This window comes from Podarcis liolepis, assembly GCF_965112155.1.
Source record: "Podarcis liolepis genome assembly, chromosome: 1".
Classification (NCBI taxonomy): domain Eukaryota; kingdom Metazoa; phylum Chordata; class Lepidosauria; order Squamata; family Lacertidae; genus Podarcis; species Podarcis liolepis.
Genome location: NC_139554.1, coordinates 10,029,066 through 10,050,549, shown reverse-complemented (window position 1 = coordinate 10,050,549; position 21,484 = coordinate 10,029,066). Strand labels below are relative to the sequence as shown.

The 21,484-nt window shown below is 45.7% G+C and overlaps 1 protein-coding gene across 1 annotated transcript in view; it reads left to right on the top strand.

The window, feature by feature from the left end:
• KCNH5 (potassium voltage-gated channel subfamily H member 5) overlaps positions 1–21,275 on the top strand; it is a 197,333-nt gene extending 176,058 nt beyond the window's left edge. Inside the window, exon 11 of the mRNA XM_083517418.1 lies at positions 19,813–21,275. Within this exon, the coding sequence (XP_083373544.1) occupies positions 19,813–20,760 (948 nt within the window). The 3' untranslated portion in view covers positions 20,761–21,275. The remainder of the gene's footprint in view (positions 1–19,812) is intronic.
• Positions 21,276–21,484: the final 209 nt, after the last annotated feature.

Below are 21,484 nucleotides of genomic sequence, written 5' to 3'. Positions count from 1 at the left end.
GATCAGATAGCAGGGATCAGAGAGAGAGAGCAGGCTGGGGATGTGAATCAGTTTATATAGGTTGTGCCTCTTTACCTGGCTGGACACAGTGGGAGTGGCTCTCACCGGGAGGATGTCTTACAGACCCTGTGAGATCCAGTTTCCTCTCTGTGTGTACCTTTCTAGCATTCAGAAGTAGTTGGTTTTGGCTGCCTTCTTTTAGATATCCCACAAACTTGGTGACAGAGTGTCTGCTTTGCATGCAGAAGAATCTGAGTTCAATCCCTCAGCATCTCAAGGTGTGGCTGGGAAAAGCTCCTACTTGAAACCTTGGAAAGCCACGGCCAGTTACCATGGATAGTACTAAGCTGGGTGGATTAATGATTTGGCAAAATATGATGCTGCTTTGCTCATTTCTATATACAGTGGTACCTTGGTTATCAAACTTAATCCATTCTGCAAGTCTGTTCCAAAAACCGTTCCAAAACCAAAGCGTTCCAAAACCAAGGCGCACTTTCCCATAGAAAGTAATGCAAAACGGATTAATCCGTTCCAGGCTTTTAAAAACAACCCCTAAAACAGCAATTTAATTTCACTATGAATATACTTCTTCTTCATTGTGTTTCAGTTCAACAATTACTTTGGTAAAATAACGTATTTTGTTATGGGCTTTAGATACCTTTTAGGTCCATAAATGACCATATAGCATATATTTGACACAAAAAACAGCGGCAATTTGTTGTTGACAAAGGACAGCTGGACATATAAAGGGCCCCATTACCTTCAGTAACTAAGGGCCTCATCAAACCTAAATCTGGCCCTGCGTTGGCCACTGCGAGAACAGGATTTTGGACGAGATGGGCCCTTGGTCTGTTCCAGTAGGCTCTTCTTGTATTCTTTTGTTATTATTCCAGCTAACTCCGACTCACAAGCTGTCGGGTCTCTTGAACTCTCTGACAAGCATTTATATTTCCAAGGCAACTTATAATTCCATCATTTTGGAGTACAGGATCAGATTTAAGGTGCTGGTTTTAACCTTTAAAGCCCTATACGGCCTAGGACCCTCGTACCTACGGGACCGCCTCTCCTGGTATGCCCCACAGAGAAACTTACGGTCTTCAAATAAAAACATCTTGAAGGTCCCAGGCCACAGAGAAGTTAGGCTGGCCTCAACTAGAGCCAGGGCTTTTTCGGCTGTGGCTCCGATCTGGTGGAACACTCTGTCACAAGAGACCAGGGCCCTGCGGGACTTGACATCTTTCCGCAGGGCCTGCAAGACAGAGTTGTTCCGCCAGGCCTTTGGCCAGGGCACAGCCTGACTCCCTCCCTCGGCAATCTTCGCGGAGCTCTGGCCCAATGGTTGCCAGTGGCCTGAATTAATTAATTTTACAATGAATGATCTTAGAGTGTTGTTTATGTTATACTTTTATACTGTTTTATTGTTGTTAGCCGCCCTGAGCCCGGCTTCGGCTGGGGAGGGCGGGATATAAATAAAATTTATTATTATTATTATTATTATTTTGTAACAATAGCAAAGTAATTGAGGGGCTTGCAATTAGCATAACTATCAAATGTGATGCACTCAGGTCTGATTGCAGCTATGAGGGGCCCTGGGCAAGGTGCCTCCCCCCCCCCAAAAAAAGAGCACTGGTAGATAGCGAAAAATTCAATGTAGTTTTACTTTTGCATGTTTTGAAACAATATAGACACTGAAACGCAGCCAGTCTTGAAAAGCCACACTTCTGCAAATTTTGCAGTGCAGTTTTCTAACAAAGTAATGTGTACCACAAGGCATATACAGTGGCACCTCCGGTTACATACGCTTCAGGTTACATACGTTTTAGGTTACAGACTCCACTAACCCAGAAATAGTGCTACAGGTTAAGAACTTTGCTTCAGGATGAGAACAGAAATTGTGCTCTGGCGGCGCAGCAGCAGCAGGAGGCCCCATTAGCTAAAGTGGTGCTTCAGGTTAAGAACAGTTTCAGGTTAAGTACGGACCTCCAGAACAAATTAAGTACTTAACCCGAGGTACCACTGTACTAGGATAAAATGTGCATATCTATGCGTCGATTAGTGAAGATAAGATACCAGGGAGCTTTGTATTGCAAAAACATGTACAGTGGTACCTCGGGTTACATACGCTTCAGGTTACATACGCTTCAGGTTACAGACTCCACTAACCCAGAAATAGTACCTCGGGTTAAGAACTTTGCTTCAGGATGAGAACAGAAATCGCGTGGTGGTGGCGTGGCGGCAGCAAGAGGCCTCATTAGTGAAAGTGGTACCTCAGGTTTAGAACAGTTTCAGGTTAAGATTGAAACCTGGTTAAGACCTCCAGAATGAATTAAGTTCTTAACCCGAGGTACCACTGTATGTTAGGGGGAAACTGCACACACAAATGTGCATGTTAGGAGAAATGTGTACCAAAACGCTGACAAATTTTCAAGGGGCTTAAAAAAATAAACCACAAGCAGATGTGAAATGTGAAAAACTGAAGACTTTGGAGATGGGCAACAGAGAGAAACTGAAATCGACATATTCAGTCATCTCTAGTGTCTCACAGCATCCTAGAGGAAGAATTTAAACGACTGGTGCCAACTTATGTGTAAAGCTTAGCCCACAAAAATCATCGAAATAGAGTTCTTGGTTTGCTAAAAGGCTTCCGTTTGATTCGATTTTATGTTTATAGACTCCTCGTGCCGATGCCATTAGGGCAAAGTGATAAATCAAAGATAAATGGCCCACTAGCCTGCAGTCTTAAAAAGTAGAGACATCACCTTGCCAACAAAGGTCCATATAGTAAAAGCTATTGTTTTCCCAGTAGTGATGTATGGAAGTGAGAGCTGGACCATAAAGAAGAAGAAGAAGAAGAAGAAGAAGAAGAAGAAGAAGAAGAAGAAGAAGAAGAAGAGTTTGGATTTGATATCCCGCCTTTCACTCCCCTTCAGGAGTCTCAAAGCGGCTAACATTCTCCTTTCCCTTCCTCCCCCACAACAAACACTCTGTGAGGTGAGTGGGGCTGAGAGACTTCACAGAAGTGTGACTGGCCCAAGGTCACCCAGCAGCTGCATGTGGAGGAGCGGAGACACGAACCCGGTTTCCCAGATTACGTGACTACCGCTCTTAACCACTACACCACACTGGCTGATTGCCGAAGAATTGATGCTTTTGAATTATGGTGCTGGAGGAGACTCTTGAGAGTCCCATGGACTGCAAGAAGATCAAACATATCCATTCTGAAGGAAATCAGCCCTGAGTGCTCACTGGAAGGACAGATCCTGAAGCTGAGGCTCCAATACTTTGGCCACCTCATGAGAAGAGAAGACTCCCTGGAAAAGACCCTGATGTTGGGAAAGATGGAGGGCACAAGGAGAAGGGGACGGCAGAGGACGAGATGGTTGGACAGTGTTCTCGAAGCTACCAGCATGAGTTTGACCAAACTGCGGGAGGCAGTGGAAGACAGGAGGGCCTGGCGTGCTCTGGTCCATGGAGTCACGAAGAGTCGGACACGACTAAACGACTAAACAACAACAGCCTGCAGTCTTGTCTTTGGAAAGCTGAATTCTCAGGCGTCTATGGAAGATGCTGGACATCAAGGCATGATCGGAGGGCATGCATTGCCACAATCTGGCAGAAGCTACATCAGCAGGTCTGGAACACAGAGTGCTGCTTTCTACTGAGTGAGGCCACTGGTCCATCCACCTCCATACTGTCGACACTGAACGGCATCAAATCTCTAGGGTTTCAGAAAGGGGAGATTCCCAGTTCTTTCTATTCAGAGATGCCGGGGACTGAACGCAGGGCCTTTTGCATGCAAAGCAAATTCTCTACCACTCAGCTACAGCTCCCAAGGCAGGTTCAAACTCAAGTTCTTGGAGAACTCCCTTCTAGTGCTGTTCAGAAAAGGGTCTGTTATTGCAAGTGGCTTTTTAAAGAAAGCTCCCACCAGAAATGTGTGTGTTATTTTTTTTATTTAAGATTTTCTTGTTTTACAGAAGTAAGTGTAATGTCTCTCGTATTTTTTCCATGTAACATTTTTACAAATCCATTTCATTTTTTGAGACATTAGGGGGAGGAAAAAAGGGGGGTGGAGGGTTGGGAAGATGGGTGGGGGTGTGGTCGGGGGGGATGTTCCTATTATGCTTAATGTATGTAGGGTTTGGTGTCAGCATTGCTTGTGCTGTTCACTTGCGTTCCTTTGGTGGTGAGAGAGGTTGGGGTTGGCCTAGGATGTGGTTGTTTGTTTGTGATTGGCTGTGGTGGTCTTTATTTTCGTGTGAGTGGGGTGGGTGGGTGTTTTGGATCAGGTTAGCCAGACTGATTTGTATCCTGTTGGTGGATTATTGTTGTTGTCTTCTTGGGCTGTGTATGTGGTAAAGGGGAGCCATACCAGGGTAAAGGCGTCTTCTTCTGTTTGTCCCTGTGTCAGTTTCAGTTTATTGGTTAATTTTTCTAGTAGGGCTGTTTCCCATACTATTTGGTACCATTGGTCCATGCTTACTCCTGACAGGTCTCTCCAGTGTCTGGTGGGGGGAAAGTATTTGATGCCCTGCTAAATTTGCCCATTAGCCCTCTGACGAAGAAATGACCAGTCCATAATTTTAATGGTAGGTTTATTGTAGCTGTGAGAGACAGAATATCAACAGGAAAACCCCCAGAAACCCAGAAGACAGAAGTCAGAGATTGATGTGCATTATAATGAGTGAAATAAGTATTTGATCCCTTTGCAAAAGATGCCTTAGTACTTGGTGGCAAAACCCTTGTTGGCAAGGTCAGACGTTTCTTGTAGGTGGCCACCAGGTTTGCACACATCTCAGGAGGTATTTTGTCCCACTCCTCTTTGCAGATCCTCTCAGTAAGGATTCGAGGCTGATGTGTAGCTACTCAAACCTTCAGCTCCCTCCACAGATTTTCGATGGGATTAAGGCCTGGAGACTGGCTAGGCCACTCCAGGACCTTAATGTGCTTCTTCTTCAGCCACTCCTTTGTTGCCTCGGCCTTTTCTTCCTCTTAAGAGCGCAAAACTGATTTATAGTGTTTGTTGCAGTATATCAGAGTGTGTCTGTGTAGCTCTGCATGAGTACTAGGGCAGAAGTTTAGTACTCCAATGAGAATTTGGTGTGATTGACAGCCAGTTGCCACTTCTGCTTCTCCCAGGTGCACGAAACAGCCTAGAATGGGGGCGAGGAAGTGTTTTTCAGTATTTTGTGTTTGTGTACTTTGTGTTTTTCATCTTGCATTTTTATGGTGTGAACCGCTCTGGGATTTGCAGTTGAAAGGCGGCATACAAATTTAATTAAACAATCGATCGATTAATTAATTAGCAGTGATCATTTGAACACCGGATGCTAGATTCTTGGGAGCCATTCTCAAACAACAGGTCCTTCAATATGGGAGCACTGATCAGAGGTAATGTTGGTTGTACAAATGCCAGCCCAGGAAGAACACAAGAAACAATGACCTTCCAAAACAATGTGCTTTTTTATGGCCACAATATAATTGGATCCTAAGGGAAACATTGCATGCATTAAGTTTGCTGAAAAAATTAGGTAGGGGAAGTAAATGAAAGAGTTCTTGGTATAACTGAGTCACAATTGGAGTTCAGGAGCTGACTGCATTCCAAGAAAGGAGTCTGGAAAGGCTATGCCAATACTTGTGGTGAAGAACTCTATGTGCAAAGTAAGACATTTTAATAAAACTGTTGCTAGGCCTGCGCTGGAGCTCACATATTATTTACCAGAGGCACCAGCTTGCAAGAGGGGCCAGGGTGGATCCAAACTTGGTGGTCTGTCAGGCTTTGGGGAAGCGGATCCCTCCCCTGGTGGCAGTAAATAAGCGGATCAAATGAAAAGAGCATTTTTACCAGATTACTAGATAAGTTCTTTAATAATCACAGCAAGAGACAAAGGAATGCATATCTCTCTAAAAATGGTGTTGCTCCCAGTAAAGGTTTACCCCCTCCGTCCCCATTAATCTACATCAGGCACGTCCAAGTCTCTAGAGACTGCAATCTACCCCCAGTATAATAAAACTGGCAGTGATCTACCCATTGTCATTGCCCATAGTTGAGCTTTTTTTTAGGGGAGAGGGAGCAGAGTTGTTGAGCTATTTTTATGAAGGCTTGACAAGAGTTATTGAGCTTTTTTTTGGGGGGGGGAGAACCACAGTTGCCCAGCTTTCTTTGGGAAGGATTCCATAAATTCGCATTGCGAGCACTCAGGAGCAACCGGGCGATCCCTTTTTTAAATCCCGCGATCAACCTGGAGCACCTGGCAATACACCTGTCGATCACAGTTGGACATTGATGTCCAAAGTCCATACCGGGGGCCTAATCCAGCCCGGTGGTTGGTCTAATCCAGCCCCTGTGGCAGTTTATTTCCTGGGGTAAAATCCCCCCCCCCAAAAGCACTAGATGACCCTTGGGTCCCTTCCAACTCTACAGTGCTATGATTCTATATAATAGTCATAATAGCATGGCCAAGCATTATATTAGGGGAAGTTGCTTTGGAAAAAGTTCGTAATGAAAATTCAGATGAATTTTTTTTTTTGGGGGGGAATAATTAATTACAAATTAATGTAGAGGACTGAACTGGAAAAATGGAAAGGAATTACAATTTGACAGATCTGCATGCCTCATAGCTTAGGAGCAAATGTCAAATTTGCAACTGTTTGGCAAATTTTGAACTGTGCCCAGATGCAAGCCTTTTTTTTTTTAAACCCCCACCTTTTTATTTGCATACGCCAGTATTTGAGAAGCAAGGATCAATGACAATGTGGAAAAGGCAATTATCTTAGGTATATTTCTGTGGAGGACTACCTGGCAGAAAAATCTGTTTCTGCAAAAGCACCAGTTTGAAGGAGGGCAGGTGTTTATGCAAGGGATCAGCTATAATGGTGGAGTCAGCTCATTACATAACCCAAAGCAGGGTGCGCTCTCTCTCCCCCTCTCCCCAACATCTCCTCTTGCAATTTAAGGGCATTGTTTTAATGGCAAAATGTAGCCTTTCGTACACGGAGGATTATGCTGAATTTATTGGGAGGGCAATTTAAGCGCCAGAGGGATAGTTTGTTTTAAAGGCCGGCTTGCAAATCAAAGCGAAGCAACCTGAGAAAAACAGCCAGTTTAATAGCAGCTAAGAAGCTTCGCTTTGGGTCATCCATTAGCCGTCCCAAGACTTCCAATTAATAAAACGAGAGGAAGGTTTTCGTGAGAAATAAGGGGAATAAAAGAGCCAGAAGCTGGATTTTGCGAGCACTCACAGCCTTGAGTTATTTCGTTCGCTGCAGACACAACCCAGCCACTTTGCTGGCCCACAGGGGCAGAGCTAGGATGGGGGCAGGAGCTGAAAGACTGAACAGGGAAGCAAGAAGATTGGGGAATTCAAATGTTGCCTCTGCCATGAATAAACTATGCAGCTTGATGCAAAACCATTACCTGTCAGCCTCTGTCACCCAACTCTCAGCTGCAAAACGGGGATAACCATACTGACTTGCATTGCAGAGGTGTTGTAAAGATCACTGAGATAATGAAGGTGAAATAAATAAATAAATAAATAAATAAATAAATAATTTATACCCCACCCATCTGGCTGAGTTTCCTCAGCCACTCTGGGCTGCTCCCATTCGAGTGTTAAAAACAATACAGCATTAAATATTAAAAGCTTCCCTAAACAGGGCTGCCTTTTAAAAATAAGATAGATGCTTATTTCCTTCACATCTGAAGGGAGGGTGTTCCACAGGGTGGGCACCACTACCGAGAAGGCCCTCTGCCTTGTTCCCTGTAACCTCACTTCTCGCAGTGAGGGAACCGCCAGAAGGCCCTCGGTGCTGGACCTCAGTGTCTGGGCAGAACGATGGGGGTGGAGACGCTCCTTCAGGTATACTGGGCCAAGGCTGTTTAGGGCTTTAAAGGTCAGCACCAACACTTTGAATTGTGCTTGGAAATGTACTGGGAGCCATGCTTTTTAAAACCATGAACTGGAGGTTTTTAAGCAGAGGTAAGGAAAGTCATAGTACCACTCTATTCTGCCTTGGTCAGACCATACCTCAATACTGCATCCAGTTCTGGGCACCACAGTTTAAGAAGGATATTGAAAAGTTGGAAGATGTTGCAGAGGAGGGTGACCAAGATGATCAAGGGTCTGGAAACCAAGCCATATGAGGAATGGTTGAAGGAGCTGGGCATGTTTAGCCTGGAAAAGAAGAGACTGAGAGGAGATATGATAGCCCTCTTCAAATATCTCAAGGGCTGTCATGTGGAAGAGGGAAGAAGCTTGTTTTCTCCTGCTCTGGAGGGTAGGACTCGAACCAACGACTTCAAGTTACAAGAAAGGAGATTCCAACTGAATATTCGGAAAAACTTTATGACAGAGCTGTTTAGCAAAAAGAGCTGTTTGGCAGTGGAACAGACTCCCATGAGAGGTGGTGGACTCTCCTTCCTTGGAGGTTTTCAAGCAGAGGTTGGATGGCCATTTGTCATGGGTGCTTCAGCTGAGATCCCTGCATTGCAGGGGGTTGGACTAGATGACCCCTGAGGTACCTTCCAACTCTACAATTCTACGGTTCTCTGTATATCTGACGAATGACTCAGCTGTTCTCCTTTGCCTGTGCAACAGCAGCCAGTTGACACCTCAGCGGAGCTTTGCCAACCTCCTTCAGCCGTTCCTCAACAGACACTTCTTATTTTTAGTCCCTTGTGATCTTGCAGGGCCACTGGCTGTGTATAAAATTTAAATCCTTCGCTCAGCATTTCCAGCTTTGCCCAGTGACGTTCCTCAACATTTCCCTAATTTTCACAGGTCTGTAATACCACCGAAACTGAATCTTGTGCAAAAATGATAAATAAACAAGAATTAAAAACAAGAACAACTAAGAATCTTACAGCGCAAGCCGTCATGCCATCATTAGACTTGTTTCCTCCACTAATTCTACTGTGGAATGTGAGCTTCTAGAAGCCAATCCTATTCCGTGTGAAGGCAGCACACAGTAACATCGACACCATGTAGAAACTTAGAAATTCAGGAAAGCCACTTGACCTGTGTGGAGGGGAAGACCTGACCTGATCTGTTGCTGTTTCTCCAATAAGGGAGAAAAGAGCTTTGAACACAGGTGTGTGTGTTCCTGAGCATGAAGCTTAAATGTGCCATGTCTCAGTTCAGAGCTCATTGGGCACATAGAATAGAATAGAATAGAATTTATTATTTATACCCCGCCCATCTGGCTGGGTTTCCCCAGCCACTCTGGGTGGCTTCCAACAAAGTATTAAAATACAGTGGTCTGTTAAACGTTAAAAGCTTCCCTAAAGAGGGCTGCCTTCAGATGTCTTCTAAAAGTCTGGTAGTTGTTCTTCTCTTTGACATCTGGTGGGAGGGCGTTCCACAGGGCGGGTGCCACTACCGAGAAGGCCCTCTGCCTGGTTCACTGTAACCTCACTTCTTGCAGTGAGGGAACCACCAGAAGGCCCTTGGTGCTGGACTTCAGTATCTGGGTAGAACGATGGGGGTGGAGACACTCCTTCAGGTATACTGGACCGAGGCCAATCATCCACCCAATTGCCGCAGCAACAGCCAATCAACAGCAGCCCTTGCCCGTAGCCACCAATCACCAGCACAATCACTGCTGAAAATTTCCTGTTCGCGGATGCAACCAATTGCCACCGCCCCCCACACTATCTGTCTCCCTCGAGAAGTAGTTGACTCTCCTTCATTGGAGGATTTTAAGCATTACTGCATTGCAAGGATTTGGACTAGATTTACCTCCAACTCCCTTCTATGATTCTACGTCATATGTGAATTAAAGTGAAGAACTCCATGCTTCTTCCATGCAACCGAGAGAGTTGATACCATTGACCACAACATCCTTCTGGACTGTCTAGAGGGGCTGGGAGCTGGGGGCACTGTCATAAAGTGGTTCCACTCCTTCCTCCTGGGCCATGTTCAGAAAATGGTGGTAGGGGATTAGTGTTCAGACCCCAGGGCTCTCACTTGTAGGGTGCCTAAGGGTTCTGTCCTCTCCCCCATGCTTTTTAACATCTACATGCAGCCGCTGGGAGAGATCATCAGGGGGTATGGGCTGGGTGTTCATCAGTATGCAGATGATACCCAGCTCTACCTCTCTTTCAAATTGGAACCAGTGAAGGCGGTGAAGGTCCTGTGTGAGTGTCTGGAGGCGGTTGGAGGATGGATGGTGGCTAACAGATTGAAGTTGAATCCTTGGCGGCTGCTGCTGGTGAGCGGGCAGACAATTGGTGGCTGTGGCGCCGTGTGCCATTTGCAGCTCAACAACTCTGGGCAATCACCCCCCCCCCAAAAAAAAGCTTAACAACTCTAGGCAATCTCCCCCCATTTTCTTAATTTGGAGTCCATCTTATACATGGGGGGTGTTATACACGGAAAAAATACAGTATATTTTTAAGTACAACGTTGCAGTCTGAGGCTGCTGTGCTTTGCCCATTTACCTGGGAGCAAGCACCCACTGGATTTAATGGGGCTTGCTTCCTCGTAGACAGGATTGCCCTGCACATTAGGCAAAATAGCCTTGAGTAACCCACAGCTTCCCTTCTGCCTTTCTGCCCCTCCGGACAACTTTGACTGGAAGCTTTGAAATCCCCTTATCATTACTTAATCCAGTTCCTGGCAGTTTTCTGCCTGCATTTTGTAAATAATTTTATGTAACATATGATGCTCTATAGTTGCTACATTTGGGCAACCGAAATGCCCCGGCCCCTTTGAACAATTCTGCTTGCTCACTTTTGATGGGTGTGGAATATTTATAGTCTGTGTTATGTAATGAGGATTACTTACTTTTGTTCAACCAAGTCTGTGTCCCATTTGCAAAACGGAAAAGGGTAAGGGTGGGGGGGGGGAGAGAGAGAGACTCATCTCAATATGCTGTTTCATTTAATGCGTTTGATGTTTTCAAACCTAATTGGAGCTTGGGGGGTTCTCAACTTGCAGTTTTTCAGCAGACACGTCTCCCCCAAATCAGATTTAATTATTTGAACTAAAGCGGGGGGGGGGTGTGAAATTCAATACAGGAAAATAAAAGAGGTGTTGTTCAAATAACCTGCAGGCAGCACTTCTAAGGTACCCAACATCTCGTTCTCCATTGGACCACATCAGTGAGGCCAAGGGGGGGGGGTCTTGTCGTCTGGGCAGCCCAAGACCTCCACACACACTGCCCAGGCTTGCATCTGGGAGAGGTCGCTTCAGTGCAGCTAACACAGTGGTTTGACTTCACCCCCAGAGGCATACTCCATTTCCTCCAAAAGGATGCCAGATGCTCTTTGAGGAGGCAAGACCTCCATACCTCCAAGAGCCAGTGTGGTGTAATGGTTAAGAGCGCTGGACTCGTAATCTGGGGATCTGGGTTCGCGTCTCCCCTCCTCCACATGCAGCTGCTGGGTGACCTTGGGCCAGTCACACTTCTCTGAAGTCTCTCAGCCCCACTCACCTCACAGAGTGTTTGTTGAGGGGGAGGAAGGGAAAGGAGAATGTTAGCCACTTTGAGACTCCTTCGGGTAGTGATAAAGTGGGATATCAAATCCAAATACATACACATAGCCCTGGGGAGGTTGCTGCTGACACAGCCAAAAACCAATGCAGGAAGTATCTGTTATGAGTTACCGGTCTCTGCAGCCACAGCAGGTGCTGTGATTCTACAGTGGTTTGAATTCACCCTTGGAGGTGCCCTCCATTGTCTCTCGAGACAGCTGAGTGCTAGCTAGGCCACTTTAGGGAGGTGAGAATTCTTGCCTGAAGGGTAGCCCATCCCCTCTTGCACCTGGTCCCACCCACCAATGGAATGTGGCCCCTGGAAAGTTCCCCGCAAGGGAATGTGGTCCTTCATGAGATGTTAAGAGTGGGGCGAGATGGTCGATGAAGAAGCGCTCTGGATGTAGGACCCCAGCTGGCTATCTGGGAGTACAGTGGTACCTCGGGTTACAGACGCTTCAGGTTACAGACGCTTCAGGTTACAGACTCTGCTAACCCAGAAATAGTACCTCGGGTTAAGAACTTTGCTTCAGGATGAGAACAGAAATTGCGCGGTGGTGGCGTGGCGACAGCGTTGAGGCCCCATTAGCTAAAGTGGTACCGCAGGTTTAGAACAGTTTCAGGTTAAGAACGGACCTCCAGAACAAGTTCTTAACCCGAGGTACCACTGTATTCCGCCTTGATGCCAGAACTGCTTCACTTGACAAAACTGACTTCTGTGCACAAGTTGCTCGTTTGGCTGGTGCAGGCTCTGTGTGAAATGAGACTAGTGTTGGGGTTAGGTTAATGTCCAGGACTGAATTACCTTTCATTACCTTAGAGGAACCCTGTGAGAAAGATTGAGGTTAGGATAACGGCTGCAGAGCATCTCACATTACTGCTATCTTCACCACCCCTGTGTTGTAGATAAAGAAACCTCCTCAGTTTTCCAGGGCTGACAACCGGTTAACTTTTACTTAACCTTCGCTTGCTGCACCGGCAACTTCCCTCTCCCTTCCTCACCCCAAGCCGCTTTCTAACGACCCCCCAAATAACCCTTAAACTTAAGCCACTTGGGAGGACAGGACTTCAGCGGCAACCCTTCTTCTTAACACACAAACCTGCGACAAAGGACCCGCCTTCTTAGACCCCCGCCCACGGGAAACAAATCCTGACAGCAAATTCCCATCACATTAATGACTGTTGATCTTGCCATACAGCGTAGTTTTTCTCCATTTCCCTTGAGAAGGTGTCTATGCAGCAATTAATTTAGTTCTCCCCCGCCCTCGTCCTTTGGGGCTTAACTTTTAACTCTGGGCTCCTCGTTTTGAGATGTTTTTCTCTCTGTGTGGGAGCCTGTAATCTCAAGGAAGCCAAAGGAACAACAACGGGAGCTTGTTCTATTATTAGGATTCTTTTCTTTTTCTTGTAAGAGAAACCTCGTCTAATTTCCCATGGAGCAGATTCTCTTGTGGGCTTGGAGACTGTTGCGCTTTCCTTTGGTTGGATGTCCATCTTAGACAAAGTGAAATTCCATCGCAATTTCAAACGTTTGCAAAGTCTGCATAGGAAATATCAACTTGTGGACAGAAGCTTGTTTCCTTTCCGTTCCTCTCTTTTAACATTCATTTTACACCAGTAATATAGGTTGCTTTATTGGCCGAGGGAGCCGGCGTACAGCTTCCAGGTCATGTGGCCAGCATCACTAAGCCGCTTCTGGTGAAGCAGAGCAGCTCACGGGGTGGCGCTGTGGGTTAAACCACAGAGCCTAGGACTTGCCGATCAGAAGGTCGGTGGTTTGAATCCCCATGACGGGGTGAGCTCCCGTTGCTCGGTCCCTGCTCCTGCCAACTTAGCAGTTCAAAAGCACACCAAAGTGCAAGTAGATAAATAGGTACCACTCTGGTGGGAAGGTAAACGGCATTTCCGTGCACTGCTCTGGTTCGTCAGAAGCGGCTTAGTCATGCTGGCCACATGATCCGGAAGCTGTACGCCGGCTCCCTTGGCCAGTAAAGCGAGATGAGCGCCGCAACCCCAGAGTCAGCCACGACTGGACCTAATGGTCAGGGGTCCCTTTACCTTTACCTTAATATAGGTTGCATCAGTTCGACCATAAACATAAACACTTTTTTCCATTTAATAAAAAATAAAAAACCCATCTGTATTCCATGGCTGGGAATCAAAAGGGGGGAAACTCCTCATGTCCTGCTTGCCATTTGGTCAGACCATGTGAAAAGAGGTTTCTGGGCTCTTATATTCAACAGATTGCATAAGTAGGGTCTGAAAAACTACTCATATTAGAAGAACATAATTGCATTTTTCCCCTGCAAGCAAAAGGAAGAACTAAAGAATCTGTTTTCCACCCTCCTGCCCCTCAAATTAGATCCATGGTAAAAAAAGGAAAAAGGTAAAGTTAAAGGACAGAGTGTTCCACCAGATCGGGGCCACAGCCAAAAAAGCCCTGGCTCTGGTTGAGGCGAGCCTAACCTCTCTGTGGCCCGGGACCTCCAAGATGTTTTTGTTTGAAGACCATAAGGTTCTCCATGGGACATACCAGGAGAGGCGGTCCCATAGGTACGAGGGTCCTAGGCCGTATAGGGGTTTAAAGATGAAAACCAGCACCTTAAACCTGACCCTGTACTCCACCGGGAGCCAGTGCAGCTGGTATAGCACTGGGTGAATGTGATCCTGTGGCGAGGACCCCGTAAGGAATCTCGCTGCGGCATTCTGCACCTGCTGGAGTTTCTGGGTCAGTCTCAAGGGCAGCCCCACGTAGAGTGAGTTACAAGTGATGGACTTCCTATTCAGGAAAAACAGGCATATCAAGGACTTATAATACTGGAAACGACTTAAAACCAGTGCCAGTTCATGGGGAATATTATCATGGGAAATTATTCTAACGGGAATTGTTTTAAGTCTGGGAATAAGATCCAATAGGAATCTGCTTTCTTGTTCTCTGATCCTTCCTCCGAATAGTGTGTTCCCCTGAAATGTTTCCACGGGGCGGCACTCCTGTGATGGCTTTCAAGAGCCTCACCATGGAACTTACACACACTTCCTGTTTGCACATAAATCCTATCTTCTGCGTATGCTATCTTTAACTGAGATATTTATGTATGTGTGCATATGGTAGATACTGTTGGAATCTGCGTGCCCTACGCCAAGATCTAATTTAAGTCTGCTGCAGCAACAATCTGCGCATTGGAATTAGACTTGTCACTGGAATTTTGCAGTGTACAACCAAACGTCTGCCGAACAGATAGATCGCAGGTGCAACGTTTATTTATTTCATTTCATTAATGAAGCGCTTCCCACAAAGCATCCCAAAGCAATTAACAATAAAATCATGAAAACGGCAATGATAAAGACATCCATAAACACAATGCCAAGTCTAATACAGGCACAAAAATTTCCTCTTGTTCAATAAGCGCCAAAAATAATAATAAAAATAAATAAATAGAGAGGACGCCTGTCCCATCCGTAAAGGGAGTTCCAAAGGAAAGGTTCTAAAGACCCAATTTCTGCATCGTATGGAATGGACCTCCTGATGAGATGGTGTCTGCAAGAGGTCCTCATCTTCAGAGCTTAGTGATCAACTGGGTATATAAGGGGCGAGTATATAAGGTCTCAGGGATGCGGGTGGCATCCTAGGACTTGCCGATCAGAAGGTCAGCGGTTCGAATCCCCGTGACGGGGTGAGCTCCTGTTGCTCGGTCCCTGCTCCTGCCAACCTAGCAGTTCGAAAGCACGTCAAAGTGCAAGTAGATAAATAGGTACCGCTCCGGCGGGAAGGTAAATGGCGTTTCCGTGTGCCGTTCTGGTTCCGTGTGCGGCTTAGTCATGCTGGCCACATGACCCGGAAGCTGTACGCCGGCTCCCTCGGCCAATAAAGCGAGATGAGCGCCGCAACCCCAGAGTCGGCCACAACTGGACCTAATGGTCAGGGGTCCCTTTACCTTTACCTATATAAGGTCTCACGAGGGACAATAGCTCAGTAGTCAAGCACATGTGTAGCCTACAGAGAAGTCAAGGAAATATAGTGGAGCATATGCATCTTCTGATCTCATAAGAACATAAGAAGAGCCTGCTGGATCAGGCCAATGGCCCATCTATTCCAGCATCCTGTTCTCACAGTTACCAACCAGAACCTTCATCATCTTGGTTGCCCTCCTCTGCACATGTTCCTGGCAGAGGTGAGGTTGAAAGGAAGTATTTCCTGTTTCAGAGCTCAGTCCCTTATTCATAAGCCCATAGAAATCAGCCTATTCAATGTGATGTTCATCACCATTTTGCAGAAAGTAGGAGGGGTGAACAAAAGAAGAGCCTGCTGGATCAGGCCAGTGGCCCATCTACTGCATCTCCCCCTTCTTACAATGGATGACCAGACACCCACAAGCAGGACCCAAGCACAAGAGCAAGTCTCCCCTCCTGCGGTTTCCAGCAACTGGTTTTCATAAGCCTCCAGCAGTAGAAGTAGAACATCACCATTGTCCTGCATGGATCCATCTAGCCCTCTTTTTAAACCATCCACGTTGGTGGCCATCACTGTGTCTCATGGGAATGAGTTCCACTGTGTGAAGAAGTCCTATCTGTTGCCTGTCCTGAATCTTCCGACGCTCAGTTTCACTAGATGTCCCTGAGTTCTGTGTTGTTGTGAGAGAGGGAGAAAAAATAGTTTCTCTACTCACTGTCCCCATTCCATGCAGAATTTTATGCATTTCCTCCTCCTCCTCCTCCTCCTCTTCCTCCCTCTTTGGCGATCCCTCATAGCAAAAAGATTGTCTTCCATGAACATGGTCTTAACAACCAGTCTGTAAGTGAGTGTGGAGGCCAATTCTGGATCCACACGTCCTTCCACAGTGGGGACATAGGTTTCCGGGCAGGATTTGATCACGGTGAAGGTTTGCCAAGTGTGCCGTCCTCTTAGCATGTTTCTCCCTTTCATCCTGAGTTCGAGTGTCTTCAAAGCCCATGACACCTTTGGCAAAGGTGTCCAATTGGAACGCTCACAGGCCAGCGTTTCCCAGTTGTCTGTGTTTTTATTCTACATTTTTTAAGATTTCCCTTGAGAGGGTCTTTAAACCTCTTTTGTTGACCACCAGCATTATGCTTTCCATTTTAAAGTTCGGAATAGAGTAGTTGTTTTGGAAGATGATCATCAGGCATCCACACAACATGACCAGTCCAGCAAAGTTGATGTTGAAGAATCATTGCTTCGACAATGGTGATCTTTGCTTCTTCCAGTACACTGGCATTACTTTGCCTGTCTTCACAAGTGATGTGTACAAATTTTTCGGTGACACCGTTGATGGAATCTTTTGCGGAGAATATTGGCACTCTGCATTCAGTTCCTTTCCTAAAGATTCCTAGCATAGAATTCTCCTTTTTCACAGCTGCTGCACACTCAGCACCAAACATTCCTTGCCATTATTGTTCTCCAAGAACTGTCTTTTTAGCATATGTTCCTTTACATACCCTTTTTGCCTTAAAAACACGCTTTAATATTTTAAACATGATTTTATTATTTTTTCTGGTTGTGTAGGAATCGCCGAGTATATTAATAATATTATTATTTTTTTTGCAAAGGGCCCCAAACCCCAGCTGGCAGCAGGAGTGGCGTGACACGTATAATTAAAAATATTATTTGCCATCCCCTGCAGCTTTCGTTGTAGACTATGACAGCCAAATGAAAGCAAGAACAGCTCTTAATTGAAGATCCGTGCACACTCTATTTGGGTCATAGCAGGGAGATAAAAGCACCAGCCTGTTCCCCCCTGCCATAGACGCACACCCACCCACACCCTGCACACTTTTTGCTGTTTCAACTCATTACTAATAAACATGTTGTGGTTCTAAATTATGCTAAGTAGCGGCGTTGACCCATGTCCTTACTGTAGTTGGAAGGCGGCTTGTGCGTGGTGCATCTTAATGAAGCCAAGGGGAGCTTTGATCACGGAGTTGATTTCCTAGATTAACTTTCAGTGTGTCAAATTCCCCCAGCACCCCCGCCCAGTCGCCTTCCAACGCCATCGGAATCAGCCTTGCCTGCGACGAACTACGGTTTTGTGGAATGGGCAGAACCTTCTGGTTGCTGGCTCCAAAAGAGGCGAGGAACTGGGTGATGACTCGTTTGCCCTGAACCCCTGAATAGTTAGAATGGGGTCGTAGAACACCATCTGAACTAAAACACAGCCATCCTTTGAAATTTGCATCTCTTCCAAATTTTGTCATGCAGTTTCCCAGCCAAGTCATGTGTTCGAGATGCATACACTAAGGTAGAATACATATGTTAGTGAAAACAGCATGCAGCAATCATGCATTATATTATTTTATTGGGTGTGAGTGTGTGTATTGTGGGGAACTTGGCAAAAATGCATATTTTAGGAGAAAATTGCGTTCAGAAACATGTGCATGGGAAGAAATTTGCACTAAAATGCTGATGAGTTTTCCTGAAGACTCAAAAAAGAAAATGTAAACTGATGTGGAGAAGTGGACTTAAGGTTGGGAAAACGAGAAACCAAAATCAACAGATTCACCTATACCTAGGAATTGCTTCCACATAAATGCACATTGAACCAGGTGTGGGGATTCTGTTTCTTCCTTGCATAATCTGCAGCCACATCAGCTTGCCACTGTTGGAAGCGCTACAAACAGGTTGATTGTGTGTCATGCTCAAGGATTATCATAATACACATCAACAGATGTCAATGCACTTCCTTCTTAACTTGATACTCTTCAACAAGAACAGGGCTGCTGCTGTACGTTCATCTCCTCTCAGCCTCCATCACTTCATTACATTCTGCTGGGAAATGGATCACAGTGCCTTCGCAGTGGGTTTGTGGGGGCTCCCAGAACCAAGTGAAATATCCCTTATCTCAACTGCAGGGAACCTGTAGCCCTCACTGTGTTGCTGGACTCCTATTATCCCTAAGCATTGGCCATGCCATCTGGGCCCCATGGGAAATGGAAACCTCAAGACTTGGTTGTTACAATATGCTCTATGTGGGGCACCCCTTTGGCCTGGACTTGGGAGCTCCAGCTGTTGCAAAATGCTGCAGCTGTACTGTTTAAGGGAACAGATTATCACCAGCACAGAACTCCAGTGTTTTAAACCCTGTACTGGCTGCCCATAGGCTCCTGGGTCAGGTGGGATGCAGGTGGTGCTGTGGGTTAAACCACAGAGCCTAGGGCTTGCCGATCAGAAGGTCAGCGGTTCGAATCTCCACGATGGAGTGAGCTCCCATTGGCCTGTCCCAGCTCCTGACAACCTAGCAGTTCAAAAGCACACCAGTGCGAGTATATAAATAGGTACCACTGTGGCGGGCAGGTAAACAGCATTTCCGTGTGCTCTGGCTTGTGGTTTAGTGGTTTAGTCATGACTCAGAAGCTGTCTGCGGACAAACGCCGGCTCCCTCGGCCTGAAAGCAAGATGGGCGTCGCAATCCCATAGTCGCCTTTGACAGGACTTAACCGTCCAGGGGTCCTTTACCTTTTACCTTACCTGGGTCAGGTTCAATGTTATTGTATTGATTTACAAGGTCAGTTACAATTTGGATCCAGGATACCTCAAGGACCACCTGATCACTTATATCCTTGCCTGATCATGAAGGCCCTTGAGGGGAATCACTGTTTTTGGTCTCAAATGGTTCAGATGTTCATACCCTCTCTTAGCTGTTTATTCAATATTGTGGGCACAATTTTATGGTACTCCCTTCCAGTGGGGGTCAGACAGGGTCACTCACTACTGGACACCTGGAACCTAATGAAGACTTTATAGTTATTATTATTCAAGCAAGCATTTTAATTTGAATTCGATTTAATGGTTTTCATTAATTTATATTTATACTTATTTCATCTTACAAACCATTTAAAGACCATTACAGTTAAGCAGAACATAATTCCTTCAAATAAAGAAAGGTAAATAAGGATCTAGAGAGCCACAGATATCTTGCCTTGCTTCATCCTTGTAAGGAAATATTGTAGCACAACATATGGATGGTTGGAGACAGGAGCAAACAATGGATAAAATGAATTTGGATATCTGTCGCCACCCAATTTGGATATTGTATTCACTTGCAGAGAAAATACCAAAAAGAAACAAGGAGGAATTTCCCCCACTAAACCAACTTTTGCCAACCTAGTGCCTTTTTGGACTATAACTCCCCTCATCCCTGACCGTTGGGCCTTGCTGGCTGGGGCTAATGGGAATTGGAATCCAACAACATCTGGAAGGACATCAGGTTGAGAAAGTTGCTCTAAGCCCATGATATTTGGTCCCACTCAGAAAATGTTTGCTCACCAAGGAAAGCTGTTTTGTTGGTTTGTTTCTTACTACATGTTGGATTTTTGTCCCTTGCAGATTATTTTCCGGAAAATCAGTGATGTCAAAAAAGAAGAGGAGGAGCGCCTGCGTCAGAAGAACGAAGTGACCTTGAGCATCCCCGTGGACCACCCAGTGAGAAAGCTCTTCCAGAAATTCAAGCAGCAGAAGGAGATGCGGAACCAAGGCACAACCATCATTGACCCAGAGAGGAATAGCCTCCAAGTGGAGACCCGGACCATGCAGAATGGGTCCTCCATCACTGGCACAAGCGTGGTCACCGTGTCTCAGATCACACCGATCCAGACGTCTCTGTCTTACGTGAAGACCAATGAGGTCATCAAACAGAACAACAGGGATGCCATGGAGCTGAAGCCCAATGGCAACAGTGAGCAGAAATCCCTCAAGGTGACCAGTCCCGTGAGGATGAAAAACGGGAATGGGAAGGGGTGGCTTAGGCTAAAGAACACCATGGCGGGGCAGGAGGAGAAGAAGGAAGACTGGAACAATGTCACCAAAGCAGAGTCCATGGGGTTGTTGTCTGATGACCCCAAGAGCGGCGACTCGGATAATGGCGTAACTAAAAACCCACTGAGGAAAACGGACTCTTGTGACAGTGGGATCACAAAAAGTGACCTTCGTTTGGACAAAGCTGGCGAGAACCGGAGCCCCCTGGAGCACAGCCCCAGCCAAGCGGATGCAAAACACCCCTTTTACCCCATCCCCGAACAGGCCTTACAAACTACCCTCCAGGAGGTCAAACACGAACTCAAGGAAGATATTCAGCTGCTAAGCAGCAGGATGGCTGTCCTGGAGAAGCAGGTGGCCGAGATCTTAAAGATACTGTCTGAAAAGAGCACCCCACCGACACCTTCTCCCAAATCCCATTTGCCCCCTAAGCTGCCGTCCCAAATACCTTGTCAGGATATTTTTAGCGTTTCGAGGCCCGACTCACCTGAATCAGAAAAAGATGAGATCCACTTTTAATAGATATGCCTATTTCTCTTTCTGTACTCTGCGTTGTCTCCGACTAAGTTGGAGTAGGTCCATTAGACTGAATGGGCTTAAGTTGGTCACGCCCATGCATTTCAATGGGTCCTCTCTGGATATGACCAACATTGGATACAACTATACGGGTATGCTGTGAAATGAGCAGGCACACACAGAGAGAGACATACACACATGTATATATAATGTACCAGAACAGGTGTATATGTTCATGTGTGTGTGTGCATATGTGTGTGTGTGTGTGTGTGTATATATATATATATATTGACTAAATAATATATATATATATATATTATATATATATATAAAAACATATATTTTCACTTGCATTCGATATGACTTGAACACACACACAAAAATGGATTTTGATATGTAAATATTGCATGTCCAGCTGGATTCTGGCCTGCCAAAGAAAACAGTTATTAACATAGATATTGCTTGTATAATATGCAGTTGACTGCATGCACACTTTCAATTTATTTATAATCTCTATTATAAAATAAAAGGATGAATTTTGTTTAAAAAAAAACAAGCAACGAAGGCGACAGTGTGCTATTTAAAGAATCACGGACCAGTTTGCCAGTAAATAAATTGAACATACTATTTCAAGTGTGGGGAACATGGGTGTAGCCAGAGGGGCAGGGGGCAGCTGCCTCCCCAATCAATCCAATCAATAAAAAAATACTAAATTCTAAAAGTAGAA